This window comes from Bos taurus, chromosome 26 (genome assembly GCF_002263795.3).
Source record: "Bos taurus isolate L1 Dominette 01449 registration number 42190680 breed Hereford chromosome 26, ARS-UCD2.0, whole genome shotgun sequence".
In the NCBI taxonomy this organism is placed as follows: Eukaryota; Metazoa; Chordata; class Mammalia; order Artiodactyla; family Bovidae; genus Bos; species Bos taurus.
In genome coordinates, this window is record NC_037353.1 from 46,943,243 (window position 1) to 46,961,121 (window position 17,879).

The following is a 17,879-nucleotide window of genomic DNA, read 5'->3' on the forward strand; positions in this document are numbered from 1 at the left end:
CAGTCTCCATAAAGTAAGTTGCACAGCAGCCGAGCTCCTGGAGACGTTGGAGACACGAGCTGGCTCTATGGCCAAGATCGTTTGCATAACAGCAAGGTGTGGGTTTTCTTTCCCCTTCTAAAACAATATAAATCCTATATCATTCTTTTTTTTTTTAATGGAAACTTTCTCACCAAGTTTCTTGCAAGTTTATTCTCTCTTCTTGTGAGAGGAGTGAAAAAGACAGGGGATTTATTAACACTGTATTTATTTGACAGGGCTTCCCAGGTGGCTCAGTGGTAAAGAACCTGCCTGCCAGTGCAGGAGACACAAAGGCTCAGGTTCAGTCCCTGGGTTGGGAAGGTCTCCTGGAGAAGGAAAGGGCAACCCACCACAGTATTCTTGCCTGGGAAATCCCATGGACAGAGGAGCCTGGCGGGCTACAGTCCGTGGGGTCACAAAGAGTCGGACACGACTGAGCAACTGAGATCACCACAACACCATATTTATTTGATTATTGCTTTTGTGTAAGAAAACCAAATAAGCATTGGGGCTTCGTCTTCAGGGCTGAAGGAATGGATTGTACTTCCAAGGGACTTGCGAATCAGCTCTCTGTCCCTCGAGATTCCACAATGGGGGGCCAGCCCTGGAGAAGGGGCCAGGCAGCTGGAATGGTTGGTAGCAACTGAGGAAGCGTAAGCCTGACCCTTCCCACAGGTTTTAACCACAGGTTAGAATAAAAGGAGACCCAGGGAGCCGAGTGGGCACGTTGATTGGTTGGGGTGTTGTTTTCCTAACAGTGGAGTTAACTGATTCCCTCACCTTTCATACCTGTATTTTACTGGAAAAGCAAGACAAGAATGTCCTCCGGGTCTCCCGACACTGAAAACTCTGAACTTGAAAATGAGAGCAAATCCATTTTTGTTACAGGTCAATTCAGGGGAGACATTTGATGATCTCAGTTTCTGCATTGTATTGTTTTTGTTTAGTTGCTAAGTCATGTCCAACCCTTTTGCAACCCCATGGACTGTAGCCCTCCAGTCTCCTCTCTGTCCATGGGATTTCCCAGGCAAGAATACCAGCGTGGGTAGCCATTGGCTTCTCCAGGGAACCTTCTCCACCCAGGGATCAAACCCGTGTCTTCTGCATTGGCAGGTGGGTTCTTTACTGCTGAGCCACCTGGAAGCCACCGCAGCTGTTAGTGGAAGGGCAAACACACACCAGCTCTGGCTCCATGTGTAAAGGCATTGTGAATGCCACGATATTAATCACCCGAGTCTCCTTGCTCTTGGTCTGCTCTCTGACTCACCTGCAGCATGAGTGCGCCTTCAGGACACAGGCCTGTGGGCCAGGGTGTCATCACCCGGTGTCCGCGGGCGCCTCCCTGGCAGGCCCTGAGATCTGCTGTAGGACTACGATCGTTCGCCTGCTCTGGGGGCTGGTCCACAGCCTCCTGTCATCACCCTCAGGCTTGGAGTCAGCTGTCTAGCTGTTGCCACTTTAAATCGTCCTTTCTTTAAAAATGGCTCACACTTACTGTCTACTTCCACACATAAACAAGCAACCGTCTCATCAGACCTGGAAATCAGCATTTCTTTTGACCATTCTTTTTCTCTTTTTGTCATCATTTTTTAAAAATATTCATTTATTTATTTGGTTCTTAGTTGCAGCACACACGATCTTTAGTTGTGGCGTGTGAACTCTTAGTTGCAGGATGTGGGGTCTAGTTGCTAGACCGTGGATAGAACCCAGGCCCCTTGCATGGAGAGCAAGGAGTCTTAGCCACTGGGCCACCAGGGAAGTCCCTCTTTTGACCATTCTTACCATGTCTGGGTTGGAAAGATTCCCCTGGAGAAGGAGAAGGCAACCCACTCCAGTGTTCTTGCCTGGGAAATCCCCTGGACAGAGGAGCCTGGTGGCCTACAGTCCATGGGGTTGTAAAGAGTCAGACAGGACTTAATGACTGAGCACTACAAATCTATTCTTTTACCTCTCTTGTTATGATGTCTAAAAATCATTATATCGGTTCTGTTTTACACCTTGACTCTCTTTTCTCTGTTAAGCCCTGGGTCACTTTAGTATTTATTTGCCTGTGAATTAGAAGGAACTTGGGTGATGAGTTAGACGCTGCTTTGCCATCGTCCTGCTTTTGAAACTTCTTTTCTTACGTTGAGCTGAACGTGTGCCTGCCCTGAGAGGCTGTTAACAGCGCACTCTCACCCGCAGAGGACAGTGCTCTGCGAGCCCCTCTGCTTTGTTCTGCCTGTGACTCGTGCCTGCTTATCCTGGTCTGTGTATTTCTTCGTCTGCTCGCTCATTCATGCATTCATCTGTTCACTCACTCATTCATTTACCTAGGTGGTCAACACGTGACCTCTCGTGCACGTCACATGCCCACCAAGAGCAGGGCACGAGCTGCCCTTGGTCACTCACGCTCTGGCAGGTCCATTCAGTGTCTCCTGTCACCATTACAGTTGTAAATTCATTCTTGAGATTGAAAAGCAAACTATGGGCTATATCCAGCCAGCCACCTGTTTCTGTAAAAAAAACTTAAAAAAATTTTTTTATTGGAGTATAGTTACTTTATAATGTTGTGTTCAGTTCAGTCGCTCAATCGTGTCCGACTCTTTGCGACCCCGTGAACCGCAGCACACCAGGCCTCCCTGTCCATCAACAACTCCCAAGGTTTACCCAAACCCATGTCCATTGAGTCAGTGATGCCATCCAACCATCTCCTCCTCTGTCATCCCCTTCTCCTCCTGCCCTCAATCTTTCCCAGCATCAGGGTCTTTTCAAATGAGTCAGCTCTTTGCATGAGGTGGCCAAAGTACTGGAGTTTCAGCTTCAACATCAGTCCTTCCAATGAGCACCCAGGACTGATCTCCTTTGGGATGGACTGGTTGGATCTCCTTGCAGTCCAAGGGACTCTCATGTTGTGTTAGTTTATATTATATAGCAAAGTGAATCAGCTATACAGACACATATATCCCCTCTTTGTTGGATTTCCCTCCCATTCAGGTCATCACAGAGCTCCCTGTGCTCTTCATTAGGTTCTCATTGTTGTTCAGTCATTCAGTTGTGTCTGATTCTTCGCAACCCCGTGGACTGCACCACAGCAGACTTTCCTGTCCTTCTCATTAGTTATCTATTTTATATGCAGGAATGTCTGTGTGTCACTCCCAATCTTCCAATCCATCCCACCCCCTCTGCCCCTCTTGGGGTCCATACATTGTTTCTCTACGTCTGTGTCTCTGGTTCTGCTTTGCAAATGTTTATCTGTAGCATTGGAAGACAGCTGCAGCCATTTCTTGATAAACTGTGCTTCCTCCATGAAGAGTTTAAACATTCCCTCAACCTTGCTCATCTCCGTTATTTACCAATGCAGAAGAGACTGTGGGAGAGAGACTGTTTTGTCAACAGGTCAGGGGGATGGTGGCCGCAGGGGCCAGTGTAGCCCGGCTGACCCTCTCTCGTGTGGCTTTTCCATTCCCGAGAGCACGGCAGGCCTCTGGCCCAGCTCCAGAGAGCACCTCCGAGGACTTGTTTGTCCCTGAGCATCTTCAAGGGACGTAAGGAAGGGCCTGTGGGTCCTCTTCCCAGGGGGGCTCAGCTGTGACGTGGCCAGGCTGCCTGGGTGGCCCTGGGTCCTGCGTTGTCCCCCTTCCCTTGTTCTTGACCATTTCAACTGCCCAATTCTGAAACCAGTCCATTTCCAGGCGCCCCTCAATCAAGAGCACATGGATTTAGAACCACCCTAGGTGGCTCAGTGGTAAAGAATCCGCCTGCACTTCGGGGCCTGGGTTCTGTCCATGGTCTTAGCAACTAGGTCCCACATCCTGCCACTAAGAGTTCACACGCCACAACTGAAGACCTGGCAGGAGATGCTAGAGACACGGATTTGATCCCTGGGTGGGGAAGACGCCCTGGAGAAGGAAATGGCAACCCACTCCAGTATTCTTGCCTGGGAAATCCCATGGACAGTGGAGCCTGGCGGGCTATAGTCCACGGGGTTGCAAAGAGTCGGACACAACAGAACATGCAAGCATGCACGATTAAGACCGCCACCCAAAGAGCAGTGGCTACACTTCTCAGAGGCTGTTCAGATGTCTGATGTGTGTGCTTTGTGAAAAGTGGTTCATCAGAAACCCTGGAAAGGCCTGTGGCCACCAGCAGCCCAGTCCTGAGAGTGGTGACCTGCCAGCCCCGCATTGCAGGGAGAGGATGTTCCCACCCAGGGCTGCTTCCCTTGCCCATCCCCCTACCAGGTCAGAACCTCCCAGAGACCACGTCTCTCCTGCCAGAGCATCAGCAGTGAGCCATCCCCTCATTTTCTGTCTTCCAGCATCTGCCTCCTCCTCTGCCCAGCAAGACCCCGCCGCCGCCCCCTCCCAAGACGACGCGCAAGCAGACCTCCGTGGACTCGGGGATCGTGCAGTGAAGCCGCGGCATCCCCCGAAGGGCTAGCCGGCATTCTTCCCCTCCCTCACATCTCCTCCCACGTCTGGCGTTTACCTCATGGGGCCTGTGATGTCTGACCTTTAGTGCAATTGCTTTTCCCTAACAGGATTTCTTCTCCAGCCACAGGGTGAGCGGGCTTTAGCATCAGGGAGTAAGGAGGCGGGTACGGGCCCGGGACACGCGGCTGTGTTTATCAGCGTCTGAGTGTGTCCATCTTGGAAGAGCCTAAGTCTTGCCCAAAAGCCCTTCCTGTTTGTGCCAGATGACACATTAGCAAAGAGCCCAGTTGACCTGAGCAGAACACAGGAAGGAGAGTTTAGAACTGTGTACTAACAGTGGACAAGTCCTCAGCTCCCCACTAGACCCCAGGTGACTCTCCCAGGATGTCTCACGGAATGCTCCTGCCTTCACCTGGTGGTGTGCTTTCTGTGGGTTGAGGGCTCCTTCAGTCTCCTTTAGACAACTATGGTCAGCCCTTTCCGGGAAGTTCCTGATTTCCCTTGGTATAATTTAAAATAGGATATTTCTCTGCTACTGAACAGTTACTAATTTATGGAGTGGAGACACCATTAAAAATACTGGATCAAGTGGAAAGAGTAAGTATGAGTGTAGGAAGATCCATTTTCTCTCTTTTTAAAAAAAGGATATGTAGACCACAGGCGATGGTTTTAATTGGGTGAATTCTTCTTGGGCTCATTCTGTACAGAAGTTTGTATATATGAGGGTCTTTAGAACTTGTTTTAATTTTTGTGGTCCTTCTGTTTATTGTCCTAGGCACCCACAAATGATTCTCAATATGTGTTCTTAACTTGTAACTGAGGGAAGTGTAAAAAAGAAACACAAATTAAATTTTCTTGTTTTTTTTTTCCCCCTCCACAAAGCACAAGCCCTAAAGATGTTCCTGGACAATGATTTAAAAAAAAAAAAAAACTAACTTTGTATAACCTAATATTTTATTCTATCATCTATATTTTTTTATTGACTATAATCATGATATTCTTCTAGTAGGCCCAAGAGTTAATCATTGACAACAAAAAATAAACTGTTGTTTAAAAAGTCTCAGTGTCTGACATTCTATGTTATTATCCCCTGATGGAGAATATAAAAGCCACTGCTTATATTCTGCTCCTGACGTAAAAAAAGAAAATGCACATCGTGAGAGTTGGAGTTGCAAGTTAAGTTTTATTTGGGGCAAAGTGAGAACTATAGCCAGGGAGACAGCACTTCAGATAGCACTTCAGAGACTGCTCCACAGAGACCGCAGCGGGAGGTCAATGGAGTACGTGCAGTCAAGCACGTATTTTTTGCAGGAGGCTTCTGTTAGTCACGAGGAGCAGTGATCCCCATGAAGGATTTTAGTGCTTTTCTAGAAATGAGGAGATATAAGAATTGGGCTCATAAAATCGGCTCCCGAAAAACTATCTGAAGACCTGTTCTGCCAGTTTGTTCCAGAGCAAAGAGTGCCTCATTTCTGCTCTACACCCTGAACTCTTTTCCGGAAGTGTTGAAGGTCAGCAGTTGCAGCAGCATCTACCTGACTTAATCCTTGTAGAGGGAGATGGCGAGTGCCAATCTGTAGCTGACACTGCCTTCTTAAAGAGCATTGTGATCCATGTTTATACACGTGTGCATCTTCCTCAAACACTGCTCTTCATCTCTGTTTAACTGTCTGGGACCCAGAGCCCAGAAAGCACTCAGGTCCCAGGACCCTCTGTCTATGTGTCCTTACAGACAGAGCAGAGCTGAGCCTGGCTCAGGCTGGAACTCCCTCAACCCAACCCCAGGGCCCCCTGGCTAAGCCTTGTTAACCTCTCCTTTTAACCTTCTCAGTGTCCAACGTGAGCGAGGGCTTCATTTCCTGGGATGTGCCATTTCACTTGAGAGGCATCAGACTTCCCAGGTTTCTCTGAAGCTTAGATGGTAAGAAACAGAGAAGGCACTGGAGTCCTGTATGCTATCCAGATGTGTCCTGGCTCAAACACAGGCTGTGACTCTGTCTCTTCCAGCCAGGCCTCCCAGGAGGCTGTGACAGAACCCAGGAGACTCAGAGGAGCCTCCTCTGGCTCAACGGCTGGTGCCCCAGTTTATTTGAACTTGTCTTCAATGTCCAGTCCACCCTAGGACATTTTAGATACACGTGAACATGGATTTTTTTTCTGCTTGAATTTTTACTCTCTGACGAATATGAATATTCATCCTCCACTGAGTATGTTGCTGCTGCTGCTAACTTGCTTCAGTCGTGTCCGACTCTGTGCGACCCCATAGATGGCAGCCCACCAGGCCCCGCCGTCCCTGGGATTCTCCAGGCAAGAACACTGGAGTGGGTTGCCATTTCCTTCTCCAATGCATGAAAGTGAAAAGTGAAAGTGAAGTCACTCAGTTGTGTCCGACTCTTAGTGACCCCATGGACTGCAGCCCACCAGGCTCCTCCATCCATGGGATTTTCCAGGCAAGAGTACTGGAGTGAGGTGCCATTGCCTTCTCTGAGTATGTTAGAAACTGGCTATTCACCACCATCCTAAAATGATTACAAGGACACACCCACCTGGGAGGGGCCAGCCCCTGGCCTCAGGGAGTTTTTGGATAGTCAGCACTTCACATAGCAGAAGCTATAGCTGAAATTTATAGAACCAGTCCTGGCCCTTTGGAAATGGTTGTTTTTATTCTAGAACAGCATCTGGGTTCTAGTTCTTGCCCTGCACCACGAATTACCCCACAAAGTCTCCCTGGACAATCCCTGGACTGCATATCCCACCCAGGGCCCTCCCCCATGTCCTCATCCCCCCAGTCGCCAGGAATTCCACACTGGGCTCCAGAGGGCTGGGTGCATGGCAAATCTAACAAGAAAGGAAACGTGGACACATTTTACATGTGTTAAAGAAATTTCCTAATATAAATATGTAAGTATTTATTTAAAAAATGAACTTCTCAAACTAGGCAGACACAGTTTTTTAATTTTTTATTTTTTTGCCTTTTAAATCAAGGTTGGGCTACAGAACTAGTCAAGGAAAAACTGACCTCTGTGTCAAGTGTCTTCTGGAGGCATTCCTTCTAGAAGGAGTTTCCAGGGCACAGCTTGCCTCTCTCGATGCAGTGATATATTCCTTTTACTCTCTCTGTTTTTTGCCTTCTCCAGGGCCACCTGTTTAGCCATTGCTAATACTTAACAATTGTTTTCAATATAGGGCTTCCCAGGTGGCTCAGTGGTAAAAAGAATCTGCCTGCTGATGCAGGAGATGCTGGTTCAATCCCTGGGTGGCGATGATCCCCTGGAGGAGGAAACGGCAACCCACTCCAGTATTCTTGCCTGGAGAATTCCATGGACAGAAGAGCCTGGTGGGCTATAATCCATAATGTCACAAAGAGTCAGACACGATGGAACGACTGAGCACAGCACATTTTTAGTATTGGGGAGGGCCGAATTTCATCTGTTCTTTCTCCTTTCTTGTAACTGGCTGTGCCATTTTATGAAACAGTTTGAGCATGTCTACAGCTCCATGGCAGGTACTTTGCACAATGCCCTAGAAGACACCCAGTCCTGTCCTCATGGATCTCAGAGTCTGGTTAGGGGATGGATGAGACCTCAGCCGAGTAGGACTCAGTCTGTTGAAGGACAAGTGGTGAGCACTGGGCAGAACAGGGCAGAGCAGAGGGGCCTTTCACACAGACGTTGGGGGACACCCGGAGAATGAGTAGACTTGGACAGACTTGCAGGAGAGTCAGGAGTGGGGAGGAGCAGTAATTGCTACCTCCCAGATATGAGGGGGAGCCCCCCACTGTGAAGGAACGGCTGGAAGACCCGCAGGGAGGAGGCGGCTCAGGGAGGCTGGGGAGCTGGGTGGCGTCCAGTTGTGGGGTCCCCTCCACGTCTCCCCAAGTGGACTTGCTTCTCATCGTGGGTGACTCCAGGCACATTTGATTCCTCTGTGAGGACTTTCTCAGAGATTTCATGCTCCGAAAAATCAAGCTTCTTTTCTTTCTTTCCCTTTTTTCCTAAACAATTCTGCCTTTAGGCCATGACTGGGACAAGAGCAAGATGGGCATCCATGCTGGGGAAGGGGGGGGGGGCATAGGATGGGGAGCTGAGGGCAAGAGAGGGGCAGGTGGGACTCTCCCTCAAAGGAAGAAGATATGGCTCTGGGTTTTGCTAAACTTCACTCCATTAAATGAAGCCTCGTTATGGCTACACCTCAGTGAAAGCAACATGCCCCACAGCAGGAGTGGGCCTTGTGTGTTTGAAGGACACCCAACAGGCAGCTCAGTTTGTTGAAGGACATGTGGTGAAGACCAGGCAAGGATGAGCAGAGAGGCCTTTCACACAGACTTTGGGGGTGTCCTCACCATTAGGGGGTTAGAATAGAAAACAGGGTCCAGAATGGTGGTGGCTAAAAGACAAGGAAGGGAAAAGCCCATGAAAATAGAACAAAGGAAGGTCTGAGGACCAGAGTGAGGACCTCAGGTAGAACAAACAGCACTCCTGGTGAGCCCAATTTACACAGGGCAGGCCCAGGGGGGAGGAAAAGACATGAAAAGAGGGGCCAAAGGGCCGGGGTCTCTGTCTCTCTCTCTTCTCTTTGCATCTTTTGGGTCATCATGCCCTCAAGCCTCAAGGAGGTATTTTCCTTTATTTTCTAAATAAAACTGAGCTGTAACACGGAGCTGTAACACTGGTCCATCCGAGAGCTGTAAAGCTCGTCCGTCGCTTCAAATTTTTGTTGTGACGAGACACAACAGAAGAAATTACACACTCCTCTGCCACTCACCATCAGAGTCTGTGATGTATTTTGGGGGAAGGCGTGAGTGGGGAGAAATGTACACCCCCAGCAGGGGCCAGCAAGCCAACGAGAGCCCTCCATCCCATATGGCGGCTCTGGCAGAAGCAGATGACCTTTCCCACGTGGCCCTGACCTTAAGGGATGACACTCAGCACAGGTCAGGGCTGGAGGTGTCCTTCTGCCTCCCAGAATCACAACGGAGCATAGCCAGAGGGCACAGGGCATGAGCCAGGGATGTCCCTGGAAACCATGTGTGGAAAGGGCCAGGAATTCAGAAGTCACTCAGAAAGATGCCTGCTCACAGTGCCCCGACTCCTCAGCTGCTGATGCAAAAGCACAGCAATTTGGGAGGTTAAAAATAATCAGTTTGGGAACGGGAATATTTCTGAATTAGCATAATTTATACTATTTTAAAGTGCTTGTTAACAGTTAATTTAGCATCATGAACACTTGCATTGGAGAGGAGGGCACTTAATATCGAGTGAGGAGCTACCTGGAAAAGGCAGGGTTATTTTTAAGCTCCTACATATTTTTGATTTCTCTGCAGGGAACACAGATGATGTACGTGGGTTTTTAATGCCTTGCTGAAGTTTTTTCCCCTGAAAAGTAAACTTTGGAAGGCAAAGCTATCATCATAGAGAAGGAACATCAGACTCATCTCTCAGTGTTTCAGAAATATTAGTAATGTGAGGGTTCTTCATATTATTTTAGCCTTCGAGTAAAGAGACGCTGCTTCCTTTGGTTTGACAGACTCCAGAGGAGGCTCAATCATTGCCCTGGAGACAGAGTGGGCAGAGATGGGGCCCATGGCTGCAGCTTCTCCTCCCTTGATCACCCCTTGGGGAAAGCAATGCCTCCCTGAGGGAGGATCACTGGGAATTAAATATGAAGACAGAAGGATGGAATTGCCCCGAGAAAAAGAAATGCAAAAAGGCAAAATGGCTGTCTGAGGAGGCCTTACAAATAGCTGAGAAAAGAAGAGAAACTAAAGGCAAAGGAAAAAAGGAAAGATACACTTACTTGGATGCAGAGTTCCAAGGAATGGCAAGGGGAGACAAGAAAGCCTCCTCAGCCATCAATGCAAAGAAATAGAGGAGAACAATAGAAGGGGAAAGTCTAGAGATCGCTTCAAGAAAATTAGAGATACCAAGGGAACATTGGCTTAAAGCTCAACATTGAGAAAACGAAGATCATGGCATCCGGTCCCACCACTTCATGGGAAATAGATGGGGAAACAGTGGAAACAGTGTCAGACTTTATTTTTCTGGGCTCCAAAATCACTACAGATGGTGACTGCAGCCATGAAATTAAAAGACGCTTACTCCTTGGAAGGAAAGTTATGACCAACCTAGACAGCATATTCAAAAGCAGAGACATTACTTTGCCAACAAAGGTTCGTCTAGTCAAGGCTATGGTTTTTCCTGTGGTCATGTATGGATGTGAGAGTTGGACTGTGAAGAAGGCTGAGCGCCGAAGAATTGATGCTTTTGAAGTGTGGTGTTGGAGAAGACTCTTGAGAGTCCCTTGGACTGCAAGGAGATCCAACCAGTCCATTCTGAAGGAGATCAGCCCCGGGATTTCTTTGGAAGGAATGATGCTAAAGCTGAAACTCTAGCACTTTGGCCACCTCATGTGAAGAGCTGACTCATTGGAAAAGACTCTGATGCTGGGAGGGATTGGGGGCAGGAGGAGAAGGGGACAACAGAGGATGAGATGGCTGGATGGCATCACTGACTCGATGGACGTGAGTCTGAATGAACTCCGGGAGTTGGTGATGGACAGGGAGGCCTGGCATGCTGCGATTCATGGGGTCGCAAAGAGTCGGACACGACTGAGCGACTGATCTGATCTGATCTGAAGGGAACATTTCATGCAAAGATGGGCTTAATAAAGGACAGAAATGGTATGGACCTAACAAAAGCTGAAGATATTAAGAAGAGGTGGCAAGAATACACAGAAGAACTGTACAAAAAAGATCTTCATGACCAAGATAATCACAATGGTGTGATCACTCACCTAGAGCCAGACATCCTGGAATGTGAAGTCAAGTGGCCCTTAGGAAGCATCACTACAAACAAAGCTAGTGGAGGTGATGGAATTTCAGCTGAGCTATTTCAAATCCTAAAAGATGATGCTGTGAAAGTGCTGCACTCAATATGTCAGCAAATTTGGAAAACTCAGCAGTGGCCACAGGACTGGAAAAGGTCAGTTTTTATTCCAATCCCAAAGAAAGGCAACGCCAAAGAATATTCAAACTACTGCACAGTTGCACACACTAGCAAAGTAATGCTCAAATTCTCCAAGCCAGGCTTCAACAGTACATGAACCATGACCCTCCAGATGTTCAAGCTGGATTTAGAAAAGGCAGAGGAACCAGAGATCAAATTGCCAACATTCATTGGATCATTGAAAATGCAAAAGAGTTCCAGAAAAGCATCTATTTCTGCTTTATTGACTATGCCAAAGCCTTTGACTGTGTGGATCACAACAAACTGTGGAAAATCCTTCAAGACATGGGAATACCAGACCACCTGACCTGGCTCCTGAGAAATCTGTATGCAGGTCAAGAAGCAACAGTTAGAACTGGACATGGAACAACAGGCTGGTTCCAAACTGGGAAAGAAGTACATCAAGGTTCTATGTTGTCATTATGTTTATTTAACTTATATGCAGAGTACATCCTGTGAAATGCCGAGCTGGATGAAGCACAAGCTGGAATCAAGATTGCCAGGAGAAATATCAATAACCTCAGATATGCAGATGGTACCACCCTTTTGGCAGAAAGCAAAGAGGAGCTAAAGAGCTTCTTGATGAAAGTGAAAGAGGAGAGTGAAAAAGCTGGCTTAAAACTCAATATTCAGAAAACTAAGATCATGGCATCTGATCCCATCACTTCATGGCAAATAGATGGGGAAACAATGGAAACAGTGAGAGACTTTATTTTGGGGGGCTCCAAAATCACTGTAGATGGTGACTGTAGCCATGAAATTAAAAGACACTTGCTCCTTGGAAAAAAAGCTATGACCAACCTGGACAGCATATTAAAAAGCAGAGCAACGACATTACTGTCCTGACAAAAGTCCATTTATTCAAAGCTATGGTTTTTCCAGTGGTCATGTATGGATGTGAGAGTTGGACTACAAAGAAAGCTGAGCTCCGAAGAATTGATGCTTTTGAACTGTGGTGTTGGAGAAAACTCTTGAGAGTCCCTTGGACTGCAAGGAGATCCAACCAGTCCATCATAAAGGAAATCAACCCTGTATATTCATTGGAAGAACTGATGCTGAAGCTAAAACACCAACACTTTGGCCACGTGATGCAAAGATCTGACTCACTGGAAAAGACCCTGATACTGTGAAAGATTGAAGACAGGAGGAGAAGGGGAAAACAGAGGATGAGATGGTTGGATGGCATCACCGACTAGATGGACATGAGTTTGAGCAAGCCCCAGGAGAGGGTGAAGGACAGGAGGCCTGGCGTGCTGCAGGCCATGGGGTCGCAGAGTTGAACACGACTGAGCAACTGAACTGAATGGAACAGGGACCTCAGTACCTCTTGCTGAGTGAAGAGAAAGTTTACATGAAATAAATTACAGAGAACGTTCAACGATATGAGAGTCATTCCAGGCCCAGTTCCCAGAACTTCAGGGTGGGGGATGGACCAGCAGAGAGGAATGGGAGGCCCACTTCCTCTGCAAGGCAAACTTGAACTTCAAACCCTGCTGTACTGGAGAGCACACATTCACCATGGTCATCCTTCTGCCTGCTTTGCCATCAGTAGTAAATGGTGTGGGGTCCACAACTGTAAAAGACACTTGCTTTAGAAAAGTGGAAAACAGACCCAGAACTTTGTCCCGGAGAGACCCTTAGAGCTCACATGGCTCAACATCCTCAGTTATGAGACTCTCCACTCATCAGGATGTGTAACATGAATCTGACAGGCACGAGGCACTGGGCAGCCTCCCACAGCTGGTTTTCTATATGGTGAGATCTTTAAGTATTTATGTATTTATTTGGCTGCACTGAATCTTGGGGGCAGGAGAAGGGGACGACAGAGGATGAGATGGCTGGATGCCATCATTGACTCGATGGACGTGAGTCTGAGTGAACTCCAGGAGTTGGTGATGGACAGGGAGGCCTGGCGTGCTGCGATTCATGGGGTCCCAAAGAGTCGGACAAGACTGAACGACTGAACTGAACTGAATCTTAGTTGCAGCATGTGGGATCTTGTTCCCTGACCTGGGGTCGAACCTGGATCCCTTCGTTAGAAGCATGGAGTCTTAGCCACTGGACTACCAGGGAAGTCCTGATGGTGACAACTTTAGAACTGACTTCAGATTAGAAATGGGAGGTTTAGTAAGCGAGTCTCATTTTTCTGAAGGCTCCAAGCCTCCCCAACTAGTGTTAAGCATCACTCAGTACTAAAACCCAGCAACAGATTGGGCTGCTTTACTGGGCCAGTTTATTTTTCTCTACAAGTGTGACAAAGGAGCCCATGGGGCTGCAGTTAGTTTCCTGACAACGATGCTATTATGAGCCAGAGCTGCAATTCCTGAAGATGGCTGTTCATGCTACAGTACCTTACCAAATCGTGTGTGTATTAATTACTCAAAGTTATTATCCTTCCAATAATTTGGTAGTGACCATTTCACATTACCTCTCACAGATATCTATGATGAAAGAAAAAGAAGATGGTTAAGGGCAGGGGTGGCCAGGTCTTCCCCCAGCCTGGCCGGTGCATACCTTCACTGACAGAAGGGGCCAAGTCCATCTTCACACTGTAGCCAAGACCTTGGGTGACTCCATCTTTGAGAAAAGTTGATTCAAAGAAGCATGAGAATTGAAATCAATGGTCTTGCAGAAATCCACGAGTCTAACAGAAGGGGAGGAGCAGCGGGCATGTTTTTTGAAAGTCCTGCAAAGCAACTTAAAAATACCCTCTCCCCCTCAAAAAAAATACCCTCTCCCCATCCCTGTCACCCTTCAGCCTCCACCCAAACGCACCTGAGTCCCTACACTCTCTTCCCCTTTCCCTGTTCTCTCTGGAACCTCTGGGAGAGCTCACACCTTCCTACCCCCAAATGTTTGTGTGTCTACGCATTTTCACGGGTCATTCTCCCCTCTGTTGGAAGTCTTTCCTTCCAGTTCTCCACTCTTTGTTCCCAGGGTCCTGTCAGCCTCCCTGAAGACCACAGAAGCCATCTGGCAACTGGAAACTCTTTCTGGGTGGGCAAGGAGGACCCCGGAAGGGCTGTACACCCACCATGGGTTCCTGCTCTGTGATTACGGCACATGTGCGTCAAAGAAGAGTGATGACTCTGAGAAAGGACGTGGACATCTTCCTGCTTCGAAGACCCCTGCCTCCCTCGTGCCAGCTGCCACCCCTTCTCCTCCTGGGCATCCCTCCTCCCCAGTTGGGGCAGCCCCCACCAGACCCTCTGCACACGCTCAGCTCCTGCTGCAGGTGGAGAGCTGCTGGCTGTCTGGTGTCCACTTTGTCCCTGGTATTGTGTCTTCAGACACCATTTGCTCTTTCTACTGGGGAAGGGGCAGGCTGGATGCAGAGAGAAGCCATCTGTTTTCTCTGGAACTGGAGCTTGGGTCAACTGTAACTGTTCACCACATTAGTGAATCCACCTTGTCCTCATTCCAACCTGTGTAAGACCAGCAGACACAGTCACCTTGCCCCTTTGGTGGCCAACGATTTGCCATATTCTCATCACCAGCCCTTAGGTCTCCCTGACCTGACAGTGAGTGTGGAGATGGGGTCTTTAGATTTGGATTCCCACTGGTTTAGGGTGGCCCCAGGGGATCAACTGCCCTGCACCTCTGCCTAATTTTCACTCACTGAAAAACCTGCCATTAATTTCACAGACTCATAGAAAGAGCCAAAAAAAAAAAAAAAGCAAATCAGCAAGTCTCAATCCCAGTCTTCCCTCTCTCTATCAGTTCAAACTGTTCAGTTCAGTTCAGTCGCTCAGTCAATTCTTTGCGACTCCATGAATCACAGCACGCCAGGCCTCCCTGTCCATCAACAACTCCCAGAGTTTACTCAAACTCATGTCCATCGAGTTGGTGATGCCATCCAGCCATCTCACCTTCTGTTGTCTCCTTCTCCTCCTGCCCCCAATCCCTCCCAGCATCAGGGTCTTTTCCAATGAGTCAGCTCTTCACATGAGGTGGCTAAAGTACTGGACTTTTAGCTTTAGCATCATTCCTTCCAAAGAAATCCCAGGGCTGATCTCCTTCAGAATGGACTGGTTGGATCTCCTTGCAGTCCAAGGGACTCTCCAGAGTCTTCTCCAACACCACAGTTCAAAAGCATCAATTCTTCCACACTCAGCTTTCTTCACAATCCAACTCTCACATCCATACATGACCACTGAAAAAACCATAGCCTTGACTAGATGGATCTTTGTTGGCAAAGTAATGTCTCTGTTTCTTAATATGCTATCTAGGTTGGTCATAACTTTCCTTCCAAAGAGTAAGCGTCTTTTAATTTCATGGCTGTAATCACCATCTGCAGTGATTTTGGAGCCCAAAAAATAGTCTGACAGTGTTTCCACTGTTTCCTCATCTATTTCCCATGAAGTGATGGGACCAGATGCCATGATCTTCATTTTCTGAATGTTGAGCTTTAAGCCAACTTTTTCACTCTCCTTTTTCACTTTCATCAAGAGGCTTTTTAGTTCCTCTTCACTTTCTGCCATAAGGGTGGTGTCATCTGCATATCTGAGGTTATTGATATTTCTCCCATCAATCTTGATTCCAGCTTGTGCTTCTTCCAGCCCAGCGTTTCTCATGATGTACTCTGCATAGAAGTTAAATAAGCAGGGTGACAATATACAGCCTTAATGTACTCCTTTTCCTATTTGGAACCAGTCTGTTGTTCCATTTCCAGTTCTAACTGTTGCTTCCTGACCTGCATACAGGTTTCTCAAGAGGAAGGTCAGGTGGTTTGGTATTGTCTGATATTCCCATCTCTTTCAGAAATTTCCACAGTTCATTGTGATCCACACAGTCAAAGGTTTTGGCATAGTCAATAAAGCAGAAATAGATATTTTTCTGGAACTCTCTTTCTTTTTCCATGATCCAGCAGATGTTGGCAATTTGATCTCTGGTTCCTCTGCCTTTTCGAAAACCAGCTTGAACATCTGAAAGTTCATGATTCATGTATTGCTAAAGCCTGGCTTGGAGAATTTTGAGCATTACTTTACTAGCATGTGCTACTGCTGCTGCTGCTAAGTCGCTTCAGTCGTGTCCGACTCTGCAACCCCATAGACGGCAGCTCACTAGTCTCCTCTGTCCCTGTGTGAGATGAGTGCAATTGTGCGGTAGTTTGAGCATTCTTTGGCATTGCCTTTCTTTGGGATTGGAATGAAAACTGATCTTTTCAAGTCCTATGGCCACTGCTGAGTTTTCCAAATTTGCTGGCATATGGAGTGCAGCACTTTCACAGCATCATCTTTCAGGATTTGAAATAGCTCAGCTGGAATTCCATCACCTCCACTAACTTTGTTTGTAGTGATGCTTCCTAAGGGCCACTTGACTTCATTCCATTCCAGGATGTCTGGCTCTAGGTGAGTAATCACACCATTGTGATTATCTTGGTTGTGAAGATCTTTTTTGTACAGTTCTTCTGTGTATTCTTGCCACCTCTTCTTAATATCTTCAGCTTTTGTTAGGTCCATACCATTTCTGTCCTTTATTGAGACCATCTTTGCATGAAATATTCCCTTGGTATCTCTAATTTTCTTGAGGAGATCTCTAGTCTTTCCCATTCTGTTGTTTTCCTCTATTTCTTTGCATTGATCGCTGAGGAAGGCTTTCTTATCTCTCCTTGCTATTCTTTGGAACTCTGCATTCAGATGCTTATATCTTTCCTTTTCTCCTTTGCTTTTTGCTTTTCTTCTTTTCTCAACTATTTGTAAGGCAGCCATTTTGCTTTTTTGTATTTCTTTTCCATTTCTTTTCCTGTCTCTATGGCAAGGCTAAATCTCACCCTTTGCATCTCTTGCTAGAGATTTCTCTGACAGGATGGGAAATGCCATCTTGAGTCTAGGGATATGGATCATAGAAAAATCTTAAACTTTGGTCTCTTTTCAAAGAGCCAGCCTTTAGTTCTGGTGATTTTCCCCAGTTGGTTTTCTGCTCTCTATTTCATTTGTTCTTCGTTCACCTTCCGTATGTCTCTGCTGCTTCTTGCTGTGTGTCTAGCTTGTTCTCCTCGCAGGTGTTGGCTGCTTACGGCTGAGAGCGTGCCCCTGGTCACCCCTCTGGTCTGGCTGAGGGGACGTAACGTGCGGTCAGTGCCAGACACAATGGAGGCAGCGTGTGTCCTTCTTGGACTTTGGAAATCTCCATCTAGGGGAGTGGGTGCTGTGATTGACTCCATTTGCGGTGGGGGCAGCATGTCTGTCAAGACTCTTTGCCAAAGTCCCCAAGCTCATTGGAGAGAAGCTGGGATTCCAGCCTGGATCGAATTCTTCAGTTAGGCTATCCAGACATAGACCACGTTCCCACGACTCCATGACTTGGTCGGGGGAGGCATGTCCGTGAGCTGTTGGCGTGTCCGTGAGCTGTTGCTGATGGCTTCCCTATCGATGGGCATGGACAGGAGGCTGACGGAAGCTCCGCTGCTCCTCTGGGCGGTGCCCACCACTGCCCA

The 17,879-nt window shown here is 47.5% G+C and overlaps 1 protein-coding gene across 2 annotated transcripts in view; it reads left to right on the forward strand.

Moving 5' to 3' along the window:
* DOCK1 (dedicator of cytokinesis 1) overlaps positions 1 to 5,496 on the forward strand; it is a 556,534-nt gene extending 551,038 nt beyond the window's left edge. For both annotated transcript variants that reach the window (XM_005225872.5, XM_002698580.6), the window contains exon 52: positions 4,322 to 5,496. In XM_005225872.5, coding sequence (XP_005225929.2) covers positions 4,322 to 4,417 — 96 coding nt within the window. In that variant the 3' untranslated portion in view covers positions 4,418 to 5,496. The remainder of the gene's footprint in view (positions 1 to 4,321) is intronic.
* Positions 5,497 to 17,879: the final 12,383 nt, after the last annotated feature.